At 36.4% G+C, this 24,834-nt stretch overlaps 1 protein-coding gene across 1 annotated transcript in view; it reads left to right on the top strand.

Moving 5' to 3' along the window:
* The window catches only part of LOC129236201 (paired box pox-meso protein), a 92,112-nt gene extending 79,425 nt beyond the window's left edge, over positions 1-12,687 (top strand). Inside the window, exon 2 of the mRNA XM_054870442.1 lies at positions 11,440-12,687. Coding sequence (XP_054726417.1) covers positions 11,440-12,521 — 1,082 coding nt within the window. The 3' untranslated portion in view covers positions 12,522-12,687. The remainder of the gene's footprint in view (positions 1-11,439) is intronic.
* The last annotated feature ends 12,147 nt before the right edge of the window (positions 12,688-24,834 follow it).

Here is a 24,834-nt window from a genome sequence, read left to right on the forward strand (position 1 = left end):
TGTAACTTGAGCTGCATGCAGAGCACTACAACTTTAATTGTTTGCCAGCTCAGTTTCAATATGAACTGCATTGTACTTTGTGCCTTTTATTACGGCAACAAGTGTTCGTCTGATCCCAGAGATTTTGGTTTTCTAGGGAATCGCTTAGCTTGAGTCACATGAGTTGCCACTATAATCTACGTATGTATGTGCAGAAATGTACTTATACATATATCGGGTGCTTTTTAAGAGCTTGAGAAGTTAAAATGATAATACAAAAGAGAAATTTTGTTGCAGTGAATTTTTTTATATTAATATTATTATTATTAATATTAGTAGTACAGTCCAATCGTGATAGTCCGACACATACGGGACCGACTCGTTGTCGAATTATCAAATATTCCGGACTACCGAAGGTTCCATTTAATCAATGTTAATTCGAAAATTATGATCAAAATACATAATGAAAAAATAATATTTTTATTAATATCTCTTTTAGTGGGGGAACAAAAACGTAACTGCTTAATTTAAAGAAAATAATTACACGAAAAATTTTTAGTTTTTTAATACAATACATATGCAGTTAATATAAAACATGAACGAAAAGACAGAAAAAAATCACATCAACACCGTCAGAAATCGCGATAGAACTGGCGTCGTTCAAATTTAATGACAAATACGTTGTGACCGGGAAACAAAACACAATCCCCCTCTGCTGCTCTGCTACGACTGATCAAAATAAAATAATGCCAATTGCATCCATAGACGTTATGAGGTTGTCGGATTACCGAACGTGTCGGATTAAGAAATGTCGGACTATCACGATTGTACTGTAGTAGTAGTAGTATAATATTATTATAGGTATAAATATTTTTCAGAAAATTCAAAAATGTTTACAATTCATAAGACATAATGTTGGACATAAGACATAATGCTGCTGGATCTAATTCCAATAAGAACTGATTGCACTGCAGAAGCTCTGTACGGAATTTTAAAAAAATCTTAAGCAAACAATTCAATTTCGACGTTGCAATTGCCTCATTATAGTGTAAACACAAGAGAAAAAAATGTAGGGAATTTCGTAGGGAAAATTTGTTGTAAACGTAGGGAAAAGTAGAGAATTTTTTGGGCTGTGTAGGGATTTTTCAAAAAACCATTTACCATCACTGAAGACATTTATCATCTGTCAATTTGTCTGTGTTCCTATGGGGTTAGAGGTAGTCAGAGCCCCGAAAAAATTATGATTTTCAAAATTTTTTTTCTGCTAGTCAATTGCTTTATTTTACAAAAATAAAAGCATATCATTGATACATCATGTTTTGACTTGACTTTAGCAAAAAAAAAAAAAAATTAATAATTGTAAAAGTTATCGCTGTTTGTGTGGAGCCCGTTTCTCTAGAAGTCCCTTGCGGTGTTCATCACAAGTCCTTGGAGATTTATCTAAAATCAATCGGACAAGAGAAATTAGTTTTATTAATAGATAATCTTGTGCCTGATTCGAATTTTCTTTTTTTTCAAAATTAACAATATGGTCGCCTCAGTAAATATTTTTAAGATTTTCGAGAAAAAACCGACAATTAATTGTTAAAAAAATCGAAATTTTTGCAAAAAAAAAATCTTTTAAACAGGCACGAGTTTTTTCAGAAGCAGTATAAATTTATTGAAATCTACCAAGCGGTTTTACGTTACAGTGATTACCAGTTCAAAAAACACTGTTTTGAGAAAAACGCATTTAAAGTTTTACTATCGGCTCCGGAGCGCCCTTTGTTAATTGTTGAATAACTCGAAAAGTATTTGTCGGATCCACTTCAAATGTTCACACAATATTTTTAAGATATTATACTTTAAGAAAATGCAAATAAAAATTCCAATTTTTTGAAAATTCTGACTACCCATAACCCCTATATAAATACGCGATTCAATTATTAATAAGGTTTGCTGACTTGTGTCATTAGAATTCTGGCACTCACTTACAAAATGCCGCATTTAAGACGGGCGAAGAATGTGTAAAAATTAAAAAAACTTTTCGGTAAAAATGGTAGCAGAAATGTTTTTTTTTACTTAAATTATAAATAAGTATAGTGATATTTAGTGAATTAATTCTTAAACTCAAAATTGATCGTGAAGTTTCGCCAATATGACGCTAATGTGCTACCTAAATATTATGACCATAATGAATTCTTTTATAGAAGAAGTGGATTTATCATAAATCTAGTTGACTAATAACAAATTTTGAACATATTTACACCTTATTTTCCTACGCTTTGATCACGTAAGTTTGTTTACTTAACAGACCACTTGTACTTATTTAATTAATTATTCGAACTTATTGATAGAAAATATTGTTAGCGATCGCCCCTGGACAAGCAAAGGCAAACCTCCGAATGTATTTCTGCCATGAAAATGCATCTTCATAAAAAACCATCTGCCATTCGGAGGTTGTGATTAATTAGATATTGCAAAATTGTTGTGTTGTTAGTAAGTTATATATTTTTAAATCAACCTAGTAAGTAAAGGGCTGCTCATATTCGACGGACCGGACGAATTTCGATGACTCTTTGGGCCCATTCCAATCGACGCGACTTGTCCGCAGGCAACAATGTTTGCGTCAATTGAATCTTATACGGGAATAAATGCAAATCAATGCGGATAATTCGTTGTAAAGCGGTCCGAGCAATGCCCAACTGCTGAGAACGGCGATTTTGGGATGTCCTTGGCGACGCCTTGGTCGGTTTTGATTTACTTTCCCTCCACTTTTACTCAAAATTTCTAGAGTTAGCAGTCTTTTGCTAGGGGAGCCGATTTGTCAAGAGGATTCGAGAAAGCTGCTTAGTGAGCAAACCATTTATTATTGAGTCATGTATAAATAGAAATAAACTAACCAATTAGTTAAACTCCGCTAACAAATAATTTCTTTAGCGTCAAGCTGCATACAAAAAACATACAATTGCATACAATTGTTCTCCAATTTTCATCGATTTAATGCGCATTAATTTCTTCTTCTGTTATTCCGATTTTTCTAAATAAATATTTCAAAACTCAGCGCGTACAGGATATCTTCCACTAAAATGCTTCACATTTTCTGCTTCGTTCAAATTTGCTCCGTTCACGTTTCCGAATTTATTGGCGTTCTTTGAAAATCATTGAGATATCTTCAATCCGCATTCCTTCCTTTAATGTAAGTAGGTTGACCCCTTTGTTTGGTCTAAGCATTTGCGTATGCGTGACGCACTTGGGGGTGCGTTTTCGCTATGTGCTCTGGTGTGTTTGGCCTTTAATTCTGGCAGTGAAGACTGTACCGCTTCGTACCATTGACGCATTCTTCGAAAGTTAATCCGAATTCTGCGCCCATTTCATTTAGTTGTTTCTACCAAAACATGTTTTTTTCGAATCATATTTTTTCATAATTTTTTTTATTACAGTATAATCTGGTAGATAATTTCATTTAATTTTTGAATGTTTGATCCGGCATATGTCTGCCGCGCCAAAGAGTTACATGGTCCATACGATCAGTGCAATTTTTGACTGCTTTTTCCAATAAATTTGGCCCAATGGCGTCAATGGTGGCTTGGATATTGCAATAAATCAGTTGCTAAGCGCGCTGTATGGCGAGTTGCGCCATCTCATTGGAACCAAATGCCATCGAGATTTATGTGAAACAATTTTGTAAAGAAAGAATTCAGTGAGCATGGCTCGTTGGCGCTCGCCATTCATCGTAACACCAGCCAGCTACTTCCTCATTTTGAAAGAAATAAGGACCGATGATGCTGTCAGTGCTCTATAAACTTGGCGAACAAATTTATTTATTTTTTTTTTTAATAAATTTACACAATTTGGAAGCGTTGATATGGCGTTAAATGATTCACGATGACTTGCCAAACCTTACTGATTATATTCTCTATGAGGTTTGCACTTCTTACTGAACCTTACTGAGCAGAAATGTCAACTCAATTTGCCATTCTCAGCTATCAAACCATAATTATCCATATCGCTATTTCGCATGGATCTAAAAGAACACCCGGTATTATCCCTGTAGTATGAACTGGGAGTATCAAATGGAATGACTCTATATTACCTACTGAGTTTGGCTACTGTCCTGGAACTGCCGCAAAAGTGGTGCAGCGCGTGACAGTAGACCCCGGTTTTGCGCTGGTAGTATCAGGAGTTACTTCTTATACTTATTTTTTTTTAAATGTAAATATATGCGAGGGTACATCAACCAGTGTACATCTCAGGCAAACTTAAAACTAGTGCTGAAATATACTTTACGGGACAGATACCTGTCAAATTTCGAAAAAAAAAAATTTTTTAATAATATGTTAATTTAATCCTTTAAGGATATGTCAAAAAATATTTAAGAACGTAAATTTAAGTATTCCTTATATTATAGATCGTCAACCGTGACGACTCTATTCTTTGCGTTCGAGAGCTGGGAGAGGTATGGTTATGTATTGAAACTTTAGACTCGTTTTTTCTCAAAACTATTTTTTCGAATTGGCGTACACGATAACTCGAAAAGTTATTGGCCGATCTCCCTCAAATTTTGCACACATCTTTTTTATGATATTACGTTCTATCTGAATTTACAATTTCGAAAATTTTCGAAAAAAATAATTTTTTCGAAGCAAAAATAGTAGGATAATTCGCCCCAAATTTAATTTTTTTTTTTGAAGCATTTTATTCCGCGATTTTTTTTTTCATTTTTGTTTAATTCATATAGAAATTATGATATTAAGAAACAAAAAAATATTTGGTTTTTTGTATTCAGGTCACTGACGCCGATGCTACAATGCCCGCCGATTGAGAAGCCCCCCTGCGACCTTCCTGGAAGAATTTAGTGTACAGCCGCCATTTTAAATGATTAAAATAAAAAAAAATGTTTATTATTATAAAAATGTATACATTCTTACACCAAACAAAGGGTGTAAGCGCCAATTACGAGTATCTGGTATATACAGTCACAGCTTATTTGATGCAGATACGAGTTTTTTGTTAATTCTATATTTGTTTTGTATTTCATAATATAATATTTTGCGAAAATGGAAAAACAGCGTATGCAAATATTTTATTTATTTTCTTATATTTAATTTCTCAATAGCCGAATGGGTTGGTGCGTGATTGCCATTCGGAATTCACAGAGCGAACGTTGGTTCGAATCTCGGTGAAAGCAAAATTAAGAAAAACATTTTTCTAATAGCGGTCGACCCTCGGCAGGCAATGGCAAACCTGCGAGTGTATTTCTGAAACGAAAAAGCTCCTCATAAAAATATCTGCCGTTCGAAGTACGGCTTGAAACTGTAGGTCCCTCCATTTGTGGAGTAACATAAAGACGCACACCACAAATAGGATAAGGAGCTCGGCCCAACACCCAAAAATGGGGTACGCGCCAATTATATATATATATCTATTTCATTTCTCAACATAAAATAAAAAAAATTGGCCACTCATTTCATTGTAATGCAAAAAACAAAACAATAAACAAAACAAAAAAAAATTCACGCCGCAGCTTAAATGATACAGTCAAAAAAGAGCAACTACTTATTTCTTATTTTTTAAATTTTAAGGTATTTAGGTAGTACTCTGTTGGGTATCCTTTATAATCAATTAATCAATGCAGCTTGAAGTCGCAGATGAGTTAGATCGCAACGGTAAACGAATGTGCAACGAAAATGGGCTTGAAAATCAATATTGCGAAGACAAAGATGTTGTGCGTCAACGCTGCGGGCGCACAAACCTTCCAGATAAACGGCACTGAACTCGAAGGGGTAGATGAGTTTTGCTATCTCGGAAGCGTCATCAACAAAAATGGCGGCTCAGCAGGCAATATTTGCAGTCGAATATCGAAGGCTCGCGATGTGTTTGGTCTTTTGGACAAAGTGTGGAGATCATCACATACATCCAGGCGCTCGAAATTGAGAATCTAATGAAAAGTCTGTTGTTCTGTAAGGGTGTGCGACAAGGAGCACAACAATGCGTGATATACAAGCACTTCAGGTATTTATCAATCGCAGTCCTCGCAAAATTGTGCGCGTTTTCTAGGCTGATACCATCACTAGCACCGACCTCGTGCCATTGACGAAGCAGATACCCGCCCATCTTGAAATCCGACGGCGAAAGTGGAAATTAATCGGTCATACACTGCGGAAACCACATGGAGATATCACTAATGCAGACCTAGACTAGAACCCGCAAGGCAATCGGAGATGCGGTAGACGCTATAATACTTAGAGGCGACTAGTGGAAGCCAAAACGCTACCAACTGGTCGTACTTAGCGACAAATCAAATTCTTAGCGTTAAATAAATCAAATTTTTACTACTTTATGGAGGCCCCTTGTTCCACCTAGAAAGTACGGAAAAATATATACATATATATTGTATATATACAGCTTTTAGTCTACTTCGCATAGAGTCCACCAATTTTTTTGTGTATTCTGGAGTAATTTGATTCCACTCTTCAAGCATCGCCTTTTCATGATCAGATTTGTTGTGGATGTCACATTTCCTTATATAATATTTGTCTTCCAAACTGACCACAAATTTTCAATGACGTTCAAACCTAGTGATTGTGCAGCAGTTTCAACAATGCGGGCACATTTTATATATAAGGTTGTCAAAAAAGTCTTGCGGTATTTTTATTGAATTTTCAATTGTTCATAAAATTGGTTATAATAATGCGATTTAAGTCAAATATGCGCCGTTTTGTTCGATGACGAGTTCACAACGAGATGTCAACTTCATAATACCCCTCTTATAGAAGCTCGCTTCCCTATTGTCAAAAAACTCGGAGAGCCAATTTTCACAGGACTCTCTTGTGGACAACTTCCGACTACCAAGCTCGTTCGCCATGGACAGAAATCACTTGGTACGAGATCCGGACTATACGGTGGATGCAAAAGAACCTCCCATCCGAGCTCACGGAGCTTCTGGCGCGTCACCAAAGATGTGTGTGGCCTGGCGTTGTCCTGATGGAAGACAATTCGGCCTCTGTTGATCACAGATGGCCTCTTCTGCATGAGTGCTGCATTCAAGCGGTCCAGTTGTTGGCAGCACAGGTTCGAATTGAGCGTTTGGCCATAGGGGAGCAGCTCATAGTGGATGATTCCCTGCCAATCCCTCCAAACACACAGAAGAACCTTCCTGGCCGTCAATCCAGGCTTGGCCACCCTCTGGGCAGCTTCACCGCTTTTCGACCACGACCGTTTCCGCTTCACGTTGTCGTAAGTGACCCACTTTTCATCGCCAGTCACCATCCGCTTCAAAAACGGGTCGATTTTGTTGCGATTCGGAAGCGATTCGTATGTATCCATACGGGCAAAAATGTTTTTTTGCGTCAAGTCGTGTGGCACCCATACATCGAGCTTCTTTTTGAATCCAAGCTTCTTTAAATAGTTTATAACGGTTTGATGACTCATGCCTAGCTCTTGGCCGATGCTACGGATGCTACTATGCCGGTCTCTTTCGATCAATTCAGCGATTTTATCGCAATTTTCGCCGACAGGCCTTCCGGACCGTGGCACATCTTCGATCACCTCTGCACCAGAACGAAAAGGTTGAAACCATCGTTGTGCGGTGGAAATGGAAACTGTATCGGGTCCATAAACTGCACAAATTTTATTGGCAGCATGAGATGCATTTTTGCCTTTATCGTAGTAGTACTGTAAAATATGCCGTAATTTCTCTTTATTTTGCTCCATGTTTGCGACGCTATAACTCACGAACGACTAAAAGCAAACAACAATTAATCAAACACGTGTTAGCACGTGAAAAGAGCTTTCCAAAAAGCTCTAGCGTGAACCGATGCGACGAATACAACTAGAACTACGCGCTTGCAAAGACAAGCTTGCGGAAATACCGCAAGACTTTTTGGCCAACCTTATATTAACCTTTTTTGTAATATTTGCGACTTGAGCGACTGGAGTGTCGTTGTCTTGATAAAAGCGAAAGTCATCTGCAATTTCTAACTTTTTAGCGCTTTGAAGCAAATTTTCTTGCAGAATTTTTAAATAAACAGATTTCTTCACTGTTGCTTCAATAAAGATCAAATTTTCAACTCCATTTAATGGCATATTTCATCACAAACCAGAACATTTCCACCGCTGTGTTTTATAGTAAATCGCAAAATGTTGCGTTTGAGCTCCGTATTGGCCTCGCGTCATGTAAAAGATCTGCCGTCTGGTCCAATCCAAAGTTGCGGTCCTCCAAAATGTTGGTGTTCTATTTAGATGGTTAGGCGCAAACTGCAAACTCTTACTTCTATTCCCTGCACTTACGAAAGGTTTATTATGAGCTATTCTACCATTTAAATTTGTTTCTTTCACTATTTTCGAGCAGTTACTGGATGACAAGTCTTACCTCAATCCTTTTTGGCCATTTCAGTTAACTTTGGTGCGCTTGTTGCTGGATTTTATTTCACTTGGCGCGCTAACGACTGACACTTTTTCTCTGCGAGAGTTGTATTTGGGGCCGGTCGTCCTTAATTACCACACGATTTTCATGCATAAGGGTTCAACTGTGCTGAACAGTTAACGAATTTAAATGTCCATTTTCACCTATTTTACGATGCGGCATTCATTTTTTGAAATTCTCCAAAACCAACTCATGGTTTTCTATTGAAGTTCGCGCACCCATGGTTAAAAAAAACAAGAAGTTATTTATTGTGCAGTTAGTATGGACTAATACCCTTCCCAAATGGGCTGGTCTAACACAAGGTTTGTTTCCGTCCGACATACATCAGGAATTTCTCTAGAGCCAGTAAGTGATATTGCATGCGCAAACATACATACATGCATGTATATGTGCATACGAGTATGTATCCCGCTGGTGTAAAGTCAATCGTCTGGTCTACCACCTTCAGTGGCACAATAACCACTTCAAACTCTATCAGTTTTGTTGTTAGCAAAAAAAAAAAATTTATGGCGATATAAAAAAATGTCGATGCTTTTCAAGCCGGTAACTCATCGAAACCAATTAAGCGATCGCTAGCTTTCCTTCCTCCAACCTGCTTGAATGGACTAATTTCCTTACTGACTAACATGTGGAATAGTCATAGTGTTACACATTTGTTTAAATATTGCGAAATGTTTTTATGAATGAAAACGAGGTCGATACACTCGCTAGACTCTTTGTTGTTATTAGTTTTTATTCTTTGCCGTTTTGGTCTAGAAATTTTTTAGTACTTCAGAAGGCGATAACACTTAATAAGTATGTAAATATGTATGTATATACGATTTTTCATGGGAGTGGTACTTGGCATTTGTTTATTGTTTATTGTTTGAGCGAATTGGTTTTTCAAGTGCCTGAAATCTTAATAACTAAGAATGCGGTTTTTGAACAAATTGAAAACTTATTCCGGCTGCAAATTACTTATCTCACAACATTCACGTGCTTCGCAGAAGCAAAATCGTGCTTCCAATACGAGGGTGCGGTGGAAAACAATCAAATCTAAGTAGAAGTAAAAATCATATTAAAAAATTGAATATTCCATGTTTCTGCAAATGCACTAAAAAATACAAAATAAAATCTCCCAGATTCATAGAACAAGTCCTGATAGGTTTTAATTTTCAAATTGTACCAATAGTCATTGTATACAATTATTTTATTTAGATTTAAAATGAAAAGCATAGGGCGTATGTAATAGATTCTAATTGATATGAAATAATATTTGTATTGTAGTATGCGAGAGATTGTAGAGTGAGTTTGACATAAAGCAATATTAAATTTTATGTTTGTTTATGTATTATTTTCACACATTTTTTACTTTGAGTTGAATAAAAGCAATTTTCCAAACTAAATTTATGACCTTTTTAATTGGTTACACTTCGAGTGACGGACTCAGTAATACCAACTTCCCTCAGGAACGGCCTCTGTCATCAAACACGGGTACTTATTGAACCGCCCTCGTGTATAATTGTCCCCACATTGTTGAAACTTCTGTACAATCAGCAAATTTGAACGTCATCGAAAATTTGTGATCGGTTTTGTAGACGAATATAAAAAAATATGACATCCACAATAAATCGGATCTTCAAAGGGCGCTGCTTGAAGAGTGGAACGAAATTAGTTCAGAATACATGAAAAAATCGGTTGACTCCATGCCACGTAAACTTTAGGCTGTAATTTATAATAAAGGATACCCAACAAAGTACCAAATACCTTAAAATTTTAAAAACTATAAATAAATAGTTGCTCTTTTTTTGACTGTATCATTTAATCTGCTGCGTGAATTCTCTGTATGTTTTTTTTTCTTTTTTTTTTTGCATTACAATGAAATGAATGGCCATTTTTTTTATATATAGTTTATGTTGTGAAATGAAATCAAACAAAATAAATAAAATATCTGCATACGCTGCTTTTCCAGTTTCGCAAAATATTAGGAAATACAGGACAAATATAGAATTTACAAAAAAAAATCGTATCTGCATCAAATAAGCTGTGAGTGGCCGTATACTGCATTTCTAGTACCACTACAAAGAAAAATAGTGTAGCTTATTTTTAATTAAGTGGAACTCAGTTTTATTCACCAAATGCTACTGATAATAAAAACTGTTTTCACTAGAAATGAAAGCCATAAATGGTAATTGTAATATTTTCTACTAAATCTAGTGATTTCAGTTCCAAAAACCGACCGGCCGAGACCTTACGGAACGTTTGATTTTGATCTAACAATCGGTCGAATGACGCGATTTCCCCAACAAATTGGTATTAAAGACAGGTGCAAAAATTTACAAATATAGAAATTGGCAGCTAGATGACCGAATATGTATAGTAACCCTCGTAACATTTTCAATGTACGTTTTTCGTACTGAAAACTGAACAACAACACGTAAAGTAAAAGAAAATAAATTTCTAATGCAACAGAAAAAAATTCTTTGAACATCTGTTCACTGCCTACTCGCTACTACAGCGCTTACGTGCTTACATACATATATGCACACAAATATGTGCCCGCAAATCGTCCGAATGGGCTTAAGTGGCTAACAACTGTGGAAAATGCCAGCGAACATGCTCCAGTAAAGCAACGCGTGCCTTCGCGGCAAAGTCAATCTATTATCGGCCAATTTACACACATCCGCAATTCTCGGAACTAAGCCGCTGCAAAAAACTGCCGCCTGCATTTCCAACAGAAGTCGAACAACTAATTATCCCTCTACTGCAAAACAGTGCAAATATCCATAAATGCATATTTCTAATGAACAACAACATGAACTACAAAAAAGATGAAGGGGAAAAAAACAACACCACAAGCAGGCGCTTTATCCATCTGCACCACTCAGTTTTACTATGTAGTACTTCCTGAAATATGTATATTTGCATGTTTATAAGTATTTAATTTTCTTACGTATTACATACGTACACACACATTCACATATTTACACACACACACACATACATATGGGCATACGCTTGTTTGCAAAATTTTAATCGCAGAACAATTTTTTTTTCTTTTCTCCCATTTGCAGAAAATCAGTGCCCACAGTACGGCGAAGTGAATCAACTTGGCGGGGTATTTGTGAACGGTCGCCCTCTGCCGAATGCGACGCGCATGCGTATTGTTGAATTAGCGCGACTCGGCATACGACCCTGCGATATTTCCCGCCAACTGCGCGTCAGCCACGGTTGCGTCTCGAAGATATTGGCGCGCTACCATGAAACAGGCTCCATTCTACCAGGCGCTATAGGCGGTTCAAAGCCGCGCGTCACTACCCCAAAAGTAGTAAACTACATACGGGAACTCAAACAACGCGATCCCGGCATATTCGCTTGGGAGATCCGCGATCGCTTACTTACCGAAGGAATCTGTGATAAGACGAATGTGCCCAGCGTCAGCTCCATTTCACGAATATTGCGCAACAAGCTCGGCACCATCGGACATCATCATCATAGCTCCGCTATGGTGGCGACAAATAACACAAATTCTTCACCACACCATCATACTCACACACACACGCATGCCCATCATCACACGTCAGCGCATAATGCAGGTGTTTCGGCTGCAGCGGCCACAGCAGCACATCATCAACACGCCGCCGCCGCAGCTGCGGTACACGCGCATCCTCATCTCTACAATTCCATTTATCAACCATATAGCGCGTACAGCATGAAGACAGCCGTATCTTGTGGCAGTCCGTCACCACCACAGTCCACTCAAACTACTCATCAGTTGCGTACGGCTGCAGCAGCAGCGGCTGCTGCGCACTGTTGGCCATCATCGCACTCTGTAAGCGACATTTTGGCGCATCATCAGGCGGTGGCGCTGCGTGCCAGCTGTCAGGTGGGCAACACAATGGGTGCGCTACCAACCGCACTGCCTATGAATCCTTCACCGGTGGGTGGTGCAATGGGTGTGGGTGCGCAACAGCTAATAGGTGGCGAAGATTGTGATGGCATGGCGAACAGCGCGGCGGCAGCCACACAAGTCGCAGTGGCGGCGGCTGCGGCGTCACAACAGCCCTACAACTACTACATGTATTTCCAAAATACTGGCATGCATCATCATCATCACCATGGTGGTATGATGGCAGCAGGCGCGACGGGATTATGAGAACTGCGCTAAAAGGGCAGTCAACTGTGAAGACAAAAGACACAGAAGAAACGGGAACGACAACAATGCGAAAGTTGTCTCATATCACAGTTTTCTCATACTGGATGGAGATTAAGGAATGAATCAGCAGTGAATTTTATTCTAGTTTATAAGCAATCACTTATATTTGCTCGATAGTATGGATTTATATGTATTAATTGTAAATATATGTATATATGTAAGTACATTGGTGATATGACGATCAAAGCTTAGATGTCAATTTATTGAGAGAAATGCAAATTGATTAAATATAAATGTAACTGCATTCCTAACGTGGGCAATTGCATTGTAATAGGTGAGTGATACTTATAGGTGGGTGGGTTCTTAACACTAAATAACCACGCAGAAGTCATAACTAGTGCGCCTAAAAATATGTTGTTAAAATATTTATAAAATTAAAATAATACAATAATTCATTGCATTAAGGTTCCAGCTTTTAGTCTCATTTAATAACTTGTATATATGTATTTATATGTATGCAGGACAACCGTTCAAGATAAAGGCTAAATATGCGCTCAAACAAATGCCCACACTACCGGTGCGGTAGAAAACTTTACGATATCCGAGCAATGCAAAACCATTGCAGCGTGCGGGAGCGCTGGAACAGCTTGGGTAGGCTGCGGCCAAAAATTACATACAGTGGATAACTTTAATATTCGCCCTTTTATTTTATATTATGGTTTATAGTCCTAAATTTGAATTGTTTTTAAATGAAATTTGGAAAAAAATTATTTTTTCATTAATATTCGGTTTTTTATTTTATAGTCCTAAGTTTGATTTGTTTTTAAATGAAATTTGAAAAAAAATATTTTTTCATTAATATTCGGTTTTTATTTTATGGTCCTAAATTTGAATTGCTTTTAAATGAAATTTGAAAAAAATTAATTCTTCATTAATATTCGGTTTTATATTTTATAATCCTAGGTCAATTTTAATTCTTTTTAAATGAAATTTGGACAAAAATTATTTTTTTATTAATATTCGGATTTTTATTTTATAGTTCTAAGTTTGGTTTGTTTTTAAATGAAATTTGAAAAAAAAAATTATTTTTTCATTAATATTTGGTTTTTTTATTTTATAGTCCTAAATTTGAATTGTTTTTAAAAGAAATTTAAAAAAAATTAATTTTTCATTAATATTCGGTTTTTTTATAATCCTAAGTAAATTTGAATTGTTTTAAATGAAATTTGGACAAAAATAATTTTTTTATTAATATTCGGTTTTTTATTTTATAGTTCTAAGTTTGATTTGTTTTTAAATGAAATTTGGACAAAAATTATTTTTTTATTAATATTCGGTTTTCTATTTTATAATCCTAAATTTGAATTGTTTTTAAAAGAAATTTGAAAAAAAAAATTATTTTTTCATTAATATTCGGTATTTTCAATTTTTTTATTTTATGGTCCCAAATTTGATTAATCCTTAAATGAAATTTGAAAAAAAAAACTATTTTTTCATTAATATTCGGTTTTTTTATTTTAAGGTCCTAAATATGATTTACCCTTAAATAAAATTATTTTTTCCATTAATATTTGGTACTTTATTATATGGTCCCAAATTTGAATTATTCTTAAATAAAATTAAATAGGAGTTTGACATATTGATTTTAATTCAATAATACACCTAATTCTCTTTTTACACGAATTTGATTTAACACGGGTTAAAATGAAAAGAAAAAAAATATTTTTTTACACGAATTTTTATAAATTTTTCTTGAATCTAATAGAGCAAATAGAGTGAGATTTTTAAATTAGGCTCAGGATAAGTCCCTGAGCCTCGGTACATTTTGCCTTAGTCGTTTAATAATTTCTTTCTTATTATTATTCATTAAAATATGTAAGCACGAAATAAATTCTTAAGTGGGCTCTAAAAGGATTTTTTTTCATCACAAAAAATAAATTCTTAAATGAACTCTAGAAAGATTTTTTTAGTTTTTTCATCTAATTTTCTTTTTTTCACTATTTTTTTGGAAATAAAATTTGTAGGTGTAAAAAGATAATTGGGTGTATTGGCAATAGTTACAAAAATTTAATTGCCATAAATAAAAAGGCACAAGAAAACACAAAATAGTCAACATTAATATTCAGTTTTTCAATACAGTAACAAAATAATTATACAAAAATGCTTAAAATTAAAAGAATTAATATTTAGTTCTGAATTTTTTTTTTTCTATTCATCATCATAAATTCCTAGAGTTCCAGTGAGGAACATAGGGCCCCAACAAATGTCTGTCATTCGGGTTTGTTTTGCGTTTTTAACTATTTTTTGCGTATAATTTGGTCCGATTTTCGCCCATTCTTCCTGTAACCTTTCTTTTAGTTCCCTGGGAGAAGAAACTGGTCTCTGTCGGACACCCCGCACCAACTCGTTGCACAAGTTTTCTACATGGTTTAACTTTTGGGTAATTATGCAGCAGCCATCCGCGTGCAAGATGGGCTTTATGCGTACGGTCATTACGCATTGATATAGTTTAAAACTAGGCATAATACACATTTTCCCTGCTGACTGTTTCAAATTCTGCCTTAATAACTCAAAAATATGCCCTTATTCATATTTTTTTCTATAACATCTAAAATCAGAGGGAGGGACTTGGTGGAATGATGTCATTTTCCTCGAAGAAAGCAAATTTAACTTATTCGGGAAAGTCATGGTTTGGCGGAATCCCAATGAGGCGCTGAAACTACAGCACCTGAAACCGACGGTAAAACACGGCGGTGGGCATGTGATGGTTGGGGGGTGTATTTCATCCAAAGGTACCGGCAATTTGGTTTTTATACAATTCAAATTTAGGACCATATAACAAAAAAGCCTACTATTATAGTTACTCACTGTGCGTATATCGCAGCAAGCATAACTGACCGGACGGTATGAGTGACAATTTCATTATTGAGTTGCATTTGCTTAAAAAAAATATTACCAATTCGTCATCTGAGTTTGATGATTCCATCGCCAAACTATTAAATTCAAATAAATATTTTTGCGCACAGGATAATTTGAAATTGTAGGAGATTAAAGATTTGAGAAAGAGAATTAATACTTCTAACATAGAATACATTTGAATATGCCCCCCTGTAGCATTTTTTGTGTCTTTGTTTTTTATCGTTTAAGCCTCAAATACGATCTTATACCGCACGATTAGTACGCACATATTTGAGGGCACCTGAAGGGGTTATATACAGTTAAGGGGCTGAAAAAAAGGCGAATTTTGCAGAATTTTTTCTGAGAAACCTTTTAAATTCATTGATCTAAAAATTTGTACACATATTATGTTGTCTTTTAACTGTCGTTTAAGACTTAGTGTTAGTAAAAATATTTATTTGGAAAAAAGCTACAGCTGATCTCCGGGAGCTCCTCTCAAAACAGACGTTTTGCGGTGACCACTATATCTCTGAACTGGATCCTCTGAAATTAAAAAACCAAACAGATTTCGTTAAAGTAATGTTAAATCTAGTAATTAATCGAAGAAATAAGCAAAATAAATGGCATTGAAAAAATAGCGGCTTCTCAAAAAAATCGATTTTTGACTAAAATTTTGTCCTTAAATTGTTTATAAAAAAATATTTATCGGTGAGAAAAAATCTTTGATTAATTACCAAAAAATATACTTAAAAAGCTCGTGTTAAAATTTGAGACTAATCGGTTTAGCCGTTTTCGAGCACCGACTTTGAAAGCACCATTTTTAGAAAAAATGAGCTGCCGCTCCGGCTTTGCACTTTCAAGCACTCTGAAACGCCTTTTCAAATTTGCGTGTAAAAATATTCGAAAATATTCACCGGGAAATTTGCTGGGTGTAAATATATGTACATTAAGAAAAAATTAAAAAAAAAATCGATTTTTTGAAAATTCTAACTGTATATAACCATAACCCCTGAAAGCAAGAAGTCCTTGCACTAAGCCCTTGCAAGCAGATTCGAGCAGTTTCGCAATTTAACTCTGTTTACTAGAAGTCAGTGTACACACATACATATGTACAATACGTATAATAGGAAATACTGATTGTCTTGTGAAGGCTGCTTAGGAAGGTGGCTAAGCAATGAATCTCTCCATTTATTTGCATATGTAAAATTGTTAATAAAAAATTGGTTGTATGTAGAAATTTAAGAGAAACGATTTTTGACAACATGCGGCGACTATATATGATTTTCCATAATTAGAAGTTTATGAAGAAATATAACACTAAAGTTAATACACTAATACGTACATACGTACTCGTACATATACATACATACATGTATTGTGTAATTATAATATATGTATTTATATAATTATGTAAAATAGTTGCTAAAACATATTTATTTTTATTTATATTTTAATAAGATGATAATTATAAAAGAGTAATAAAATAAAAATACGTATTATTCATTAATGGTTTAATAAATACAATTATTTTTTAAAAAGGTAGGTAAGATTTCGCTTCTTCTTTATGGAGTAATTTTAAATTTCTTCCTAATCCATTTTCAAATACTGATTACCTCAGCTACATTTTAAAGACAATTTGTGCCTTTATTAAAACGAAAGTCAAGAAAAGCTAAGCTGCACAAGTCCAAAATAAAAAAGACCACGCTAAAATAAAAACGACAAGAGCTTTACTCTGATAACTTCGAGTTTATTTATTGAAAATAGTCCCCTCTGGAGTCGATACACTGTTTTGCGTGATCTAAAAGTTTTTCGAAAGAGCTCATTGACTGGAATGTCCTTCAAGATATCGGTCATGGATATCGGTTCATGGCCAAATGCAATTTTTCGAATAGGTAAAGGTCACAAGGACCCCTCGGCAGGCAATGACAAACCTTCGAGTGTATTTCTGCCATGAAAAAAGCTCCTCATAAAAAAAATATCTGCCGTTCGGAGTCGGCTTAAAACTGTAGGTCGCTCCTTTTGCGGAATAACATCAAGACGCATGCCACAAATGGGAGGAGGAGCTCGGCCAAACACTCAAAACGGGTGTACGCGCCAATTATATACAGGGTGGCGCACGAATCGTGCTACAAAAACAAAACGTAATAACTTTTTTTCTGTGTGAGTAATCGGCTTTTTTTTTTTTTATTTTGCAGATTAGTATTTAGATTTACAATAAATGGAGGCTTGGGATACCGAAAAGAGGATTTGGATAGTGCAGCGGTACCGTGCTTTGCAGTCCATCATTTCCGTCCAAAGGGAATTTAGGCGGGAGTTTGGCGGCACTCCCCCGAGCAGATGGACCATTATGAGGCTGGTGAACATGTTTGCTGAATCTGGAAGCATCGCACGCAGACCGTACCATCGAGATCCCCATGTTCGGGTCGAAGCCACAATCGCGGCTGTAGCATCGTCAATTCAGGCAAATCCAAGAGTTTCGACTCGTAACTTGTCGGCGCAAATTGGAGTTAGCAGACGGTCATTGCAGCGGATAGTTCATGATGACTTAAACTTGTTTCCGTACAAAGTTCAAATCACAAGCAAATTAAACCCTCTGGATTTGCCTATTCGCCTGGAATTTTGCCAAAAAATTATTGAAATGGCCGAAAAAGACAACAACTTCATAAATTGCTTGTTTATGTCTGATGAGGCCCATTTTGATCTAAACGGCAATGTAAACAAGCAAAATTGCCGTATATGGAGTCAATCAAATCCGCAAATACTCCATGAGATGGAACTGCACCCAGAACGAGTCACAGTGTGGTGCGCAGTTTCATCAAGGTGCATTGTCGGGCCATACTTCTTCGAAGAAAACGGTGTAACAGCGACTGTAAATGGGGACCGTTATTTAAACATGTTGAAGGAGTTTTTTTATCCAGAACTGCGGCGAAGACGTATCCCTTTTAACAGCATTTGGTTCCAGCAAGATGGAGCAACTGCACATATAGCCACTTTCCGCTGGCCCCCAAGGTCACCTGACCTCACTGCACCAGATTTTTTTTTTATGGGGTTATCTCAAACAAGAGGTGTATATAGCAAAACCAAGTAATTTGACTGAATTGAAGCAGTCCATCACAACAATAATTGAGGCGATCCCGACTTCAACCCTTCAGTACGCAATGAACAATTTTCTCATCAGGTGTCGCATATGCGTAAATGAGCATGGAGGTCATTTGCGTTCTATTATTTTCAAAACTAATTAGCTACATAAAATAAAATTGAATTATCTATACAATAAAAAAACAAAAAGTTAAATATATACATTGATTAGAAAAAAAGTTATTACGTTTTGTTTTTGTAGCACGATTCGTGCGCCACCCTGTATATATATATATAGAAGTCACAGGGAGCCATATCAGGCGAATACGGTGAGTGATTAATGGTTAAAATGCGATTTCTAGTCAAAAAAATCAGTCACAAGAGTGGATCGATGAGATGGTGCGTTATGATGCCCTAAGCGCCAGCTTCCTCCTTAGCGGCATTCAAGCGAATTCGACGAATGCGATGCAACAAACATTCAAAACGCCATGTTGGAAAATTGCATTGACGGTTTGGCCCGTTGGCACGAACTCCTTGCGGACAACTCCCTTAGAATTGTAAAAACAAATGAGCATCGACTAGATTTTTGACTTCTCCAAACGCGATTTTTTGGGTGGTGGCTCGTCTGGGATCTTCCATTCGCCACTTTGACGCTTAGTTTCAGGTTCATGTTGGAAACACCACGTTTCATCAGCAGTTACAATGTTGTAAAGGAAGTTCTCGTCTTTTTTCGCCTCTTTAGTGAGGTCTTTCGAATGTGGAATTCTGAACAATTTTTGGTCCTCGGTTAACTTGAGCAAAATGAATTGTGCACAGACTTTTCGTAAAACCAAATGATGAGTTAAAATGCGGTAAATCGATGTTTTGGAGATATTCAGCTCCGATTCCATGATAAATTTACGAACAATTGCGATGGAGTTTTCGGTGATTACAGATTTTGGGTGGCCCCCGTATGTTCATTGTCATTTATGTCCCCACAACCATCTCTGAAACGTGCAAAGCACTCATGAACTCTGGCACGAAATATATTAGATAATCGTCGCCATACACTTTTTTCATCAATTCTGATTTTAAAATAACATTTGATATTAGCTTTTTGTTCGAAACTCAATTTTGTACCGATGACACAAACATACTGACACTTTAGACGCAATAACTTCGCTTCCACTGAACCGAATGTCACCAAGCTTTCACTGGAAGTCGGCTAGGGATGTAACAATAAAAATTAATCATTCAATTTCGTTTTTGAATAACTTTTTTATTTAAAACACAAAATGATTTTTAGTGATGGACCTCTTTATTTTGACCCTTATGCGCTGCACTACTTGCTTATTTGTATACTGCAGCCGCCTAGTTCACAAATGCCAAATCTGATTGACATGCGGTCCCATTTGTAAAATTTACTAAATCTTCCGATGGGGTGATTAATTTTGCGCCAGCTTGTGCATATATATATAAGTTTATATAAATTGGTACAATAGTGCATTCAAATATTTCTTGATATAAAGAGTGATCAAATTGGAGGTACTTTTTCCCAATAGGACTTTTTTGGCAGATCGCACGTGACTACTGTCAAACTAAATATGTATATAATTTTTTCAGGTATTCATTGACATTTCATCATGGAAAAACTTGCTCCTCAGCAAAGTTTGCAAATCGTACAATTATATCCACGAAAATCAACGCTCTGTGAAAAGAGTTCAACGCGCAGTCAGGCCAACTTGTGGTATTCAGCGATGAGGTCCATTTTCGGCTTAATGGCTACGTCAATAAGCAAAATTGCCGTATTTGGGCTGAACAGCAATCCGAAGGCATTCAAAAGCCAACTAACAGCCATTAAATCCATTGAAAACAGACGTTTGGTGCGACCTATGGGTTGAAGGAATTATCGGCCCATATTTCTTCAAAGACGAGGCTGGCGCCAATGTGACAGTGAATGACGAACGCTATCGCGCCATAATAAATAACTTTTTGGTGCTCGAAATTGAAGCCCGCGATCTCCACAACGTTGGGTTCCAACAAGACGGGAGACGGCGCTACTTGCCATACAGATCATGAAACAATGGATTTGCTGCGTCGTGGTTTCGTTGAGCAATTTATCTCTCGTCTCGAACCAGTGGATTTATGTAAAATCTAAATGCTTTGTGGATAAACGAGCTTCGATTGAGCCGTTGGAAGCCAATATTACTAAACTTATTCACGAGATATCGACCGAAGTCCTCCATCGAGTCATTCAAAATTGGTACTTACGGATGAACCTAATTACGGCGCAATTGTGGCCACATTTGAAAGGGGTTATCTTTAAAAAATAAATGTATTGAATAGTTCTACACAAAAATAATAAAGATTGCTCAATCAATTTGAATTTTCATTGATTTATTTTAACTTAAGGGGATATATACAGTTAGAATGTTCAAAAAATCGATTTTTCTTATTTTATTTTCTTAATCTACATATATTTAAGAATACACACAGAAAATTTAACATCGTTCCGTTGAATATTTTCGAAGTTACACGCAAATTTGGAAAGGTTTCTCAAAATGGTGTTTTCAAAGTCGCTGACCAACATTACTAGAAAACGGCTAAACCGATTAGTCTCAAATTTAAATAGAAGCTTTTTAAATACAATATGTTTTTTAGTAATTAATCGAAGGTTTTTTCTCACCGATAAATATCCTTTTTATAAACAATTTAATTTAATTTTAGTCAAAAATCGATTTTTTTTGAAAAACCGCCAATTTGTCAATGCCATTTATTTTGCTTATTTCTTCGATTAATTACTAGATTTAACATTAAAAATAAAAAAAAAATAAATAATTGGCGCGTACACTTCTGTTAGGTGTTTGGCCGAGCTCCTCCTCCTATTTGTGGTGTGCGTCTTAATGTTGTTCCACAAATGGAGGGACCTACAGTTTCAAGCCGACTCCGAACGGCAGATATTTTTATGAGGAGCTTTTTCATGGCAGAAATACACTCGGAGGTTTGCCATTGCCCACCGAGATTCGAACCAACAACCTCTCTGTGAATTCCGAATGGTAATCACGCACCAACCCATTCGGCTACGGCGGCCGCCATTAACGAAATCTGTTTTTTTTTTTTAATTTCAGAGGATCCAGTTCAGAGATATAGTGGTCACCGCAAAACGTCTTTTTTGAGAGGAGCTCCCGGAGATCAGCTGTAGCTTTTCTCCAAATAAATATTTTTGCTTAGAAAACATAATATGTGTACAAATTTTTAGATCAATAAATTTAAAAGTTTTCTCAGAAAAACTTCTGCAAAATTCGCTTTCTTCAGCCTTTTAACTGTATATAACCCCTTAAAACCCGATACCTCTAAGTTGATCACCCTGTACGTATCAAAGATTGCAAGGCCGTCAATTCGGAGCAAGTACTGCTAATTCAAGTGAATATGGAATATTTTTACTTTATTTACTATTTTTACACATTACCATAAAAATGATGGTGAATAAAATCGCATAAATAAATGCATTATATTGAAAACATAATAAAAATTTATAATTTCAAGTATCTAGGAATATATAATAATAATAATATTTTATATATATTTTATACATATGTGGGTGGCAACTGATGTTTTTTTTTGTTGTAACAGCATGAAAAACTTATCTCTAAACTTTTGAACAATTCTGAAATCGCAGTCCTTGGCTGATTATAATCTGGCGGGACAATCACAGATGCGTCCACACGATGGTACCACAACAAACGATTATTTAAAACCAAAGCAAAAGCAACCAACCCAAAGCGCAACGAACCAAATTGAGATGGAGCAAACATCGCTAATGTATTCAACACATCTGTAGAAAGATAGAGAAATATTCAATTTTCCTTTTAATTTAAAATAATTATTTTATTTTTATTTTTTCAATACTTACACATTCTTATTTGCTTTAACGTTGATTGTTGGTTAGGTCCAAGTGGTTGCCTAAAATATCCTTACAGAAAACCAAACGTGTTGCTATTATTTATTAGTTCGAAAGTGTATCTCACCTGTATACACACCTGGACAGGCGATAGAAAAATACCTCCTGTTTCATTCCGTTCTTGATAGGTGGTACTGCGTTTAGTTGTGCAGATGGGACGATAATCTCTTAACAATTTAACCCAATTTAATATATCCTTACGTTGCTTGATATGCCTCGCGTGAGTACGTTCTTCCAAGCCGCTTCCATAGTACCATATTCTGGACTTAATTCGTACAGATTAGATGTTATATAAACTTATACTGATATCTCCCTTAATTCCTGTCCTCCCTGATTGGACATAGGGCATAGGGACATAAATCAGTCAAAAGAAAGTAAGTATAATAGAAGTACAAAGGTAAGTTGAACTTGAATTTGGACACGGTTTAGTGCTAGGGATCTTAGTTCGTTCCACGGTAATCCAATAGACTTCATTTCAGCTTCTGTTGAACGCAACTAGGTGGTACGTGGTCTGCCAATTCCTCTGCCAGTTTGTTGAAATGGATTCCAGCGTAGCGCTTGTTTAGTAACATTGTCGTCATCTTTCCTTAGCGTGTGCCCAATCCATATCTGATACAACATTGAACTGGTTAGCTTGCGTCAACAACTCGGGCCAGAAAATTCGCAAAATCCGACGAAGGCAGCGATTTATGAACAGCCTGAAAACGCTTCGTGATCTTCGCAGTTACTTTCCAGGTGGTGCAACCACATAATAGAACATATTTGACGTTCGAGTTGAAGATGCGCAACTTGATGTGAAGTCTGATACTGTTATTTTGCCACAATGGAGCTAGGAGGCCGAAAGATGATTTAGCTTTACTGATTCTATGCTCGACATCCATCTCAGAACTGCCATCCACGGTGACCATGCAGCCAAGGAGGCAGAGTTTGTCAACGGTTTCGAACTGTTGTGCACCCACTATTAGTGTTTCCGATATGGTCTCATTGAAATGCAGCGCTATCGTTTTTCGGCGTTGACTTTCAGGACGGTTGATTTCAACTTCTCATGCACGGCTTGGATCGGCAATTTGAGGTCACATGGCTTGTATGCGAGCAAACAGATATCATCAGCGTTCCCAAGTATCTGAGGAATGTGTTGTTTGCCATTGGATGCCCCTCTGTTGGTTTTCATTGCCAAAGGCAGAGTGACAAAAAGAAAGATAATTAGTGACAGGATGCAGACTTGTCATACACCACTTAGCACAGTTTTCCTATATGAAGAAGGTAGCAACTTGCGCTGAAGTTCTTCCTTATAAGTGCAACAAACTTTTCAGGGATACCTCTTCTCGTCAGCGCAGCCCAGATGGACTTAAGTATTTAGGTTAGACTTAAATTCACCACATTGCTCGATGACAATTCTGAGGGTATTCATTTGATCGCCACAGCAGGACCCACTGCGAAAACCGACTAGGCAGGAGCTATTAGTTGCTTACGCGCAATAAGTTTAGCTACTGCGGGGAGCAAGCAAATGCCCCTCCAATCATTGCAGTTTTTAAGGTCGCCTTTTTTTTGATAGCTTTACTATAATTCACTCTTTCCATTCTCGCGGAAAAGATTCTTGTTCCCAGACAGTTGTTGTAAAGGGAGATAGAATATCCGCGGAGCGGGCGTTGTCATTTTTGTAGAGCTCTGCAGGTATACCATCTAATAATTGTTTTATTGCAGCAGAGATTTTAGCCAGATTTGGTGGTGATGAGTTTATTCTCGAAACGAATGCGGACTGGTCAGTAGAGGGATCGAGTACGTTGTTGAGTATTGCCGAGAAACGCTCTTTCTAGCGATGAAGTTGCTTTTCCTCAGTAATTAGGAAATTTATGTTATGGTACTTAAAGTTCACCACAAACGTATTTTGTTGTCAATGCGCGACAAACTAATTTGATCTAAATATTTTCCATTCATTCCATTCATCTATTCTCTTTTTCTCGACATTCTTATTTAAAAAATGTTGTTGTTGCTCGACGGCAACGAAGTGACATTGTGTTAGTATTTTAGTAAACAAACCCGGACTACGTCAGCCCATCCGCTGATTCAGTCAAATTCGCTGAGAGCCGACTAACGGTATGATATTGGCCACACCATTAAAAATCATTTCACAATGCATCGAGCCAGAGTCACACCGAATAATACTCGTGTGCAATTCATTCGTCTACGGAGGCTTTTTTCTAAATAAAATAAAGGAAATAATGATTGTTTGCTTGCCTTGAAATAAATCGAATTATTTCTACACCAAAATTTTGTTAAAACCAGAAACCTTTTTACTGGATACAGCATTGCATTGCTTTTGAACTGTATAGGAATAAGGAGACTAACAAAGTATACTCATGGACTTAAGTGGCCATGCGGTTTATATTTATAATC

This window comes from Anastrepha obliqua, chromosome 1 (assembly GCF_027943255.1).
Source record: "Anastrepha obliqua isolate idAnaObli1 chromosome 1, idAnaObli1_1.0, whole genome shotgun sequence".
NCBI classification, from domain to species: domain Eukaryota; kingdom Metazoa; phylum Arthropoda; class Insecta; order Diptera; family Tephritidae; genus Anastrepha; species Anastrepha obliqua.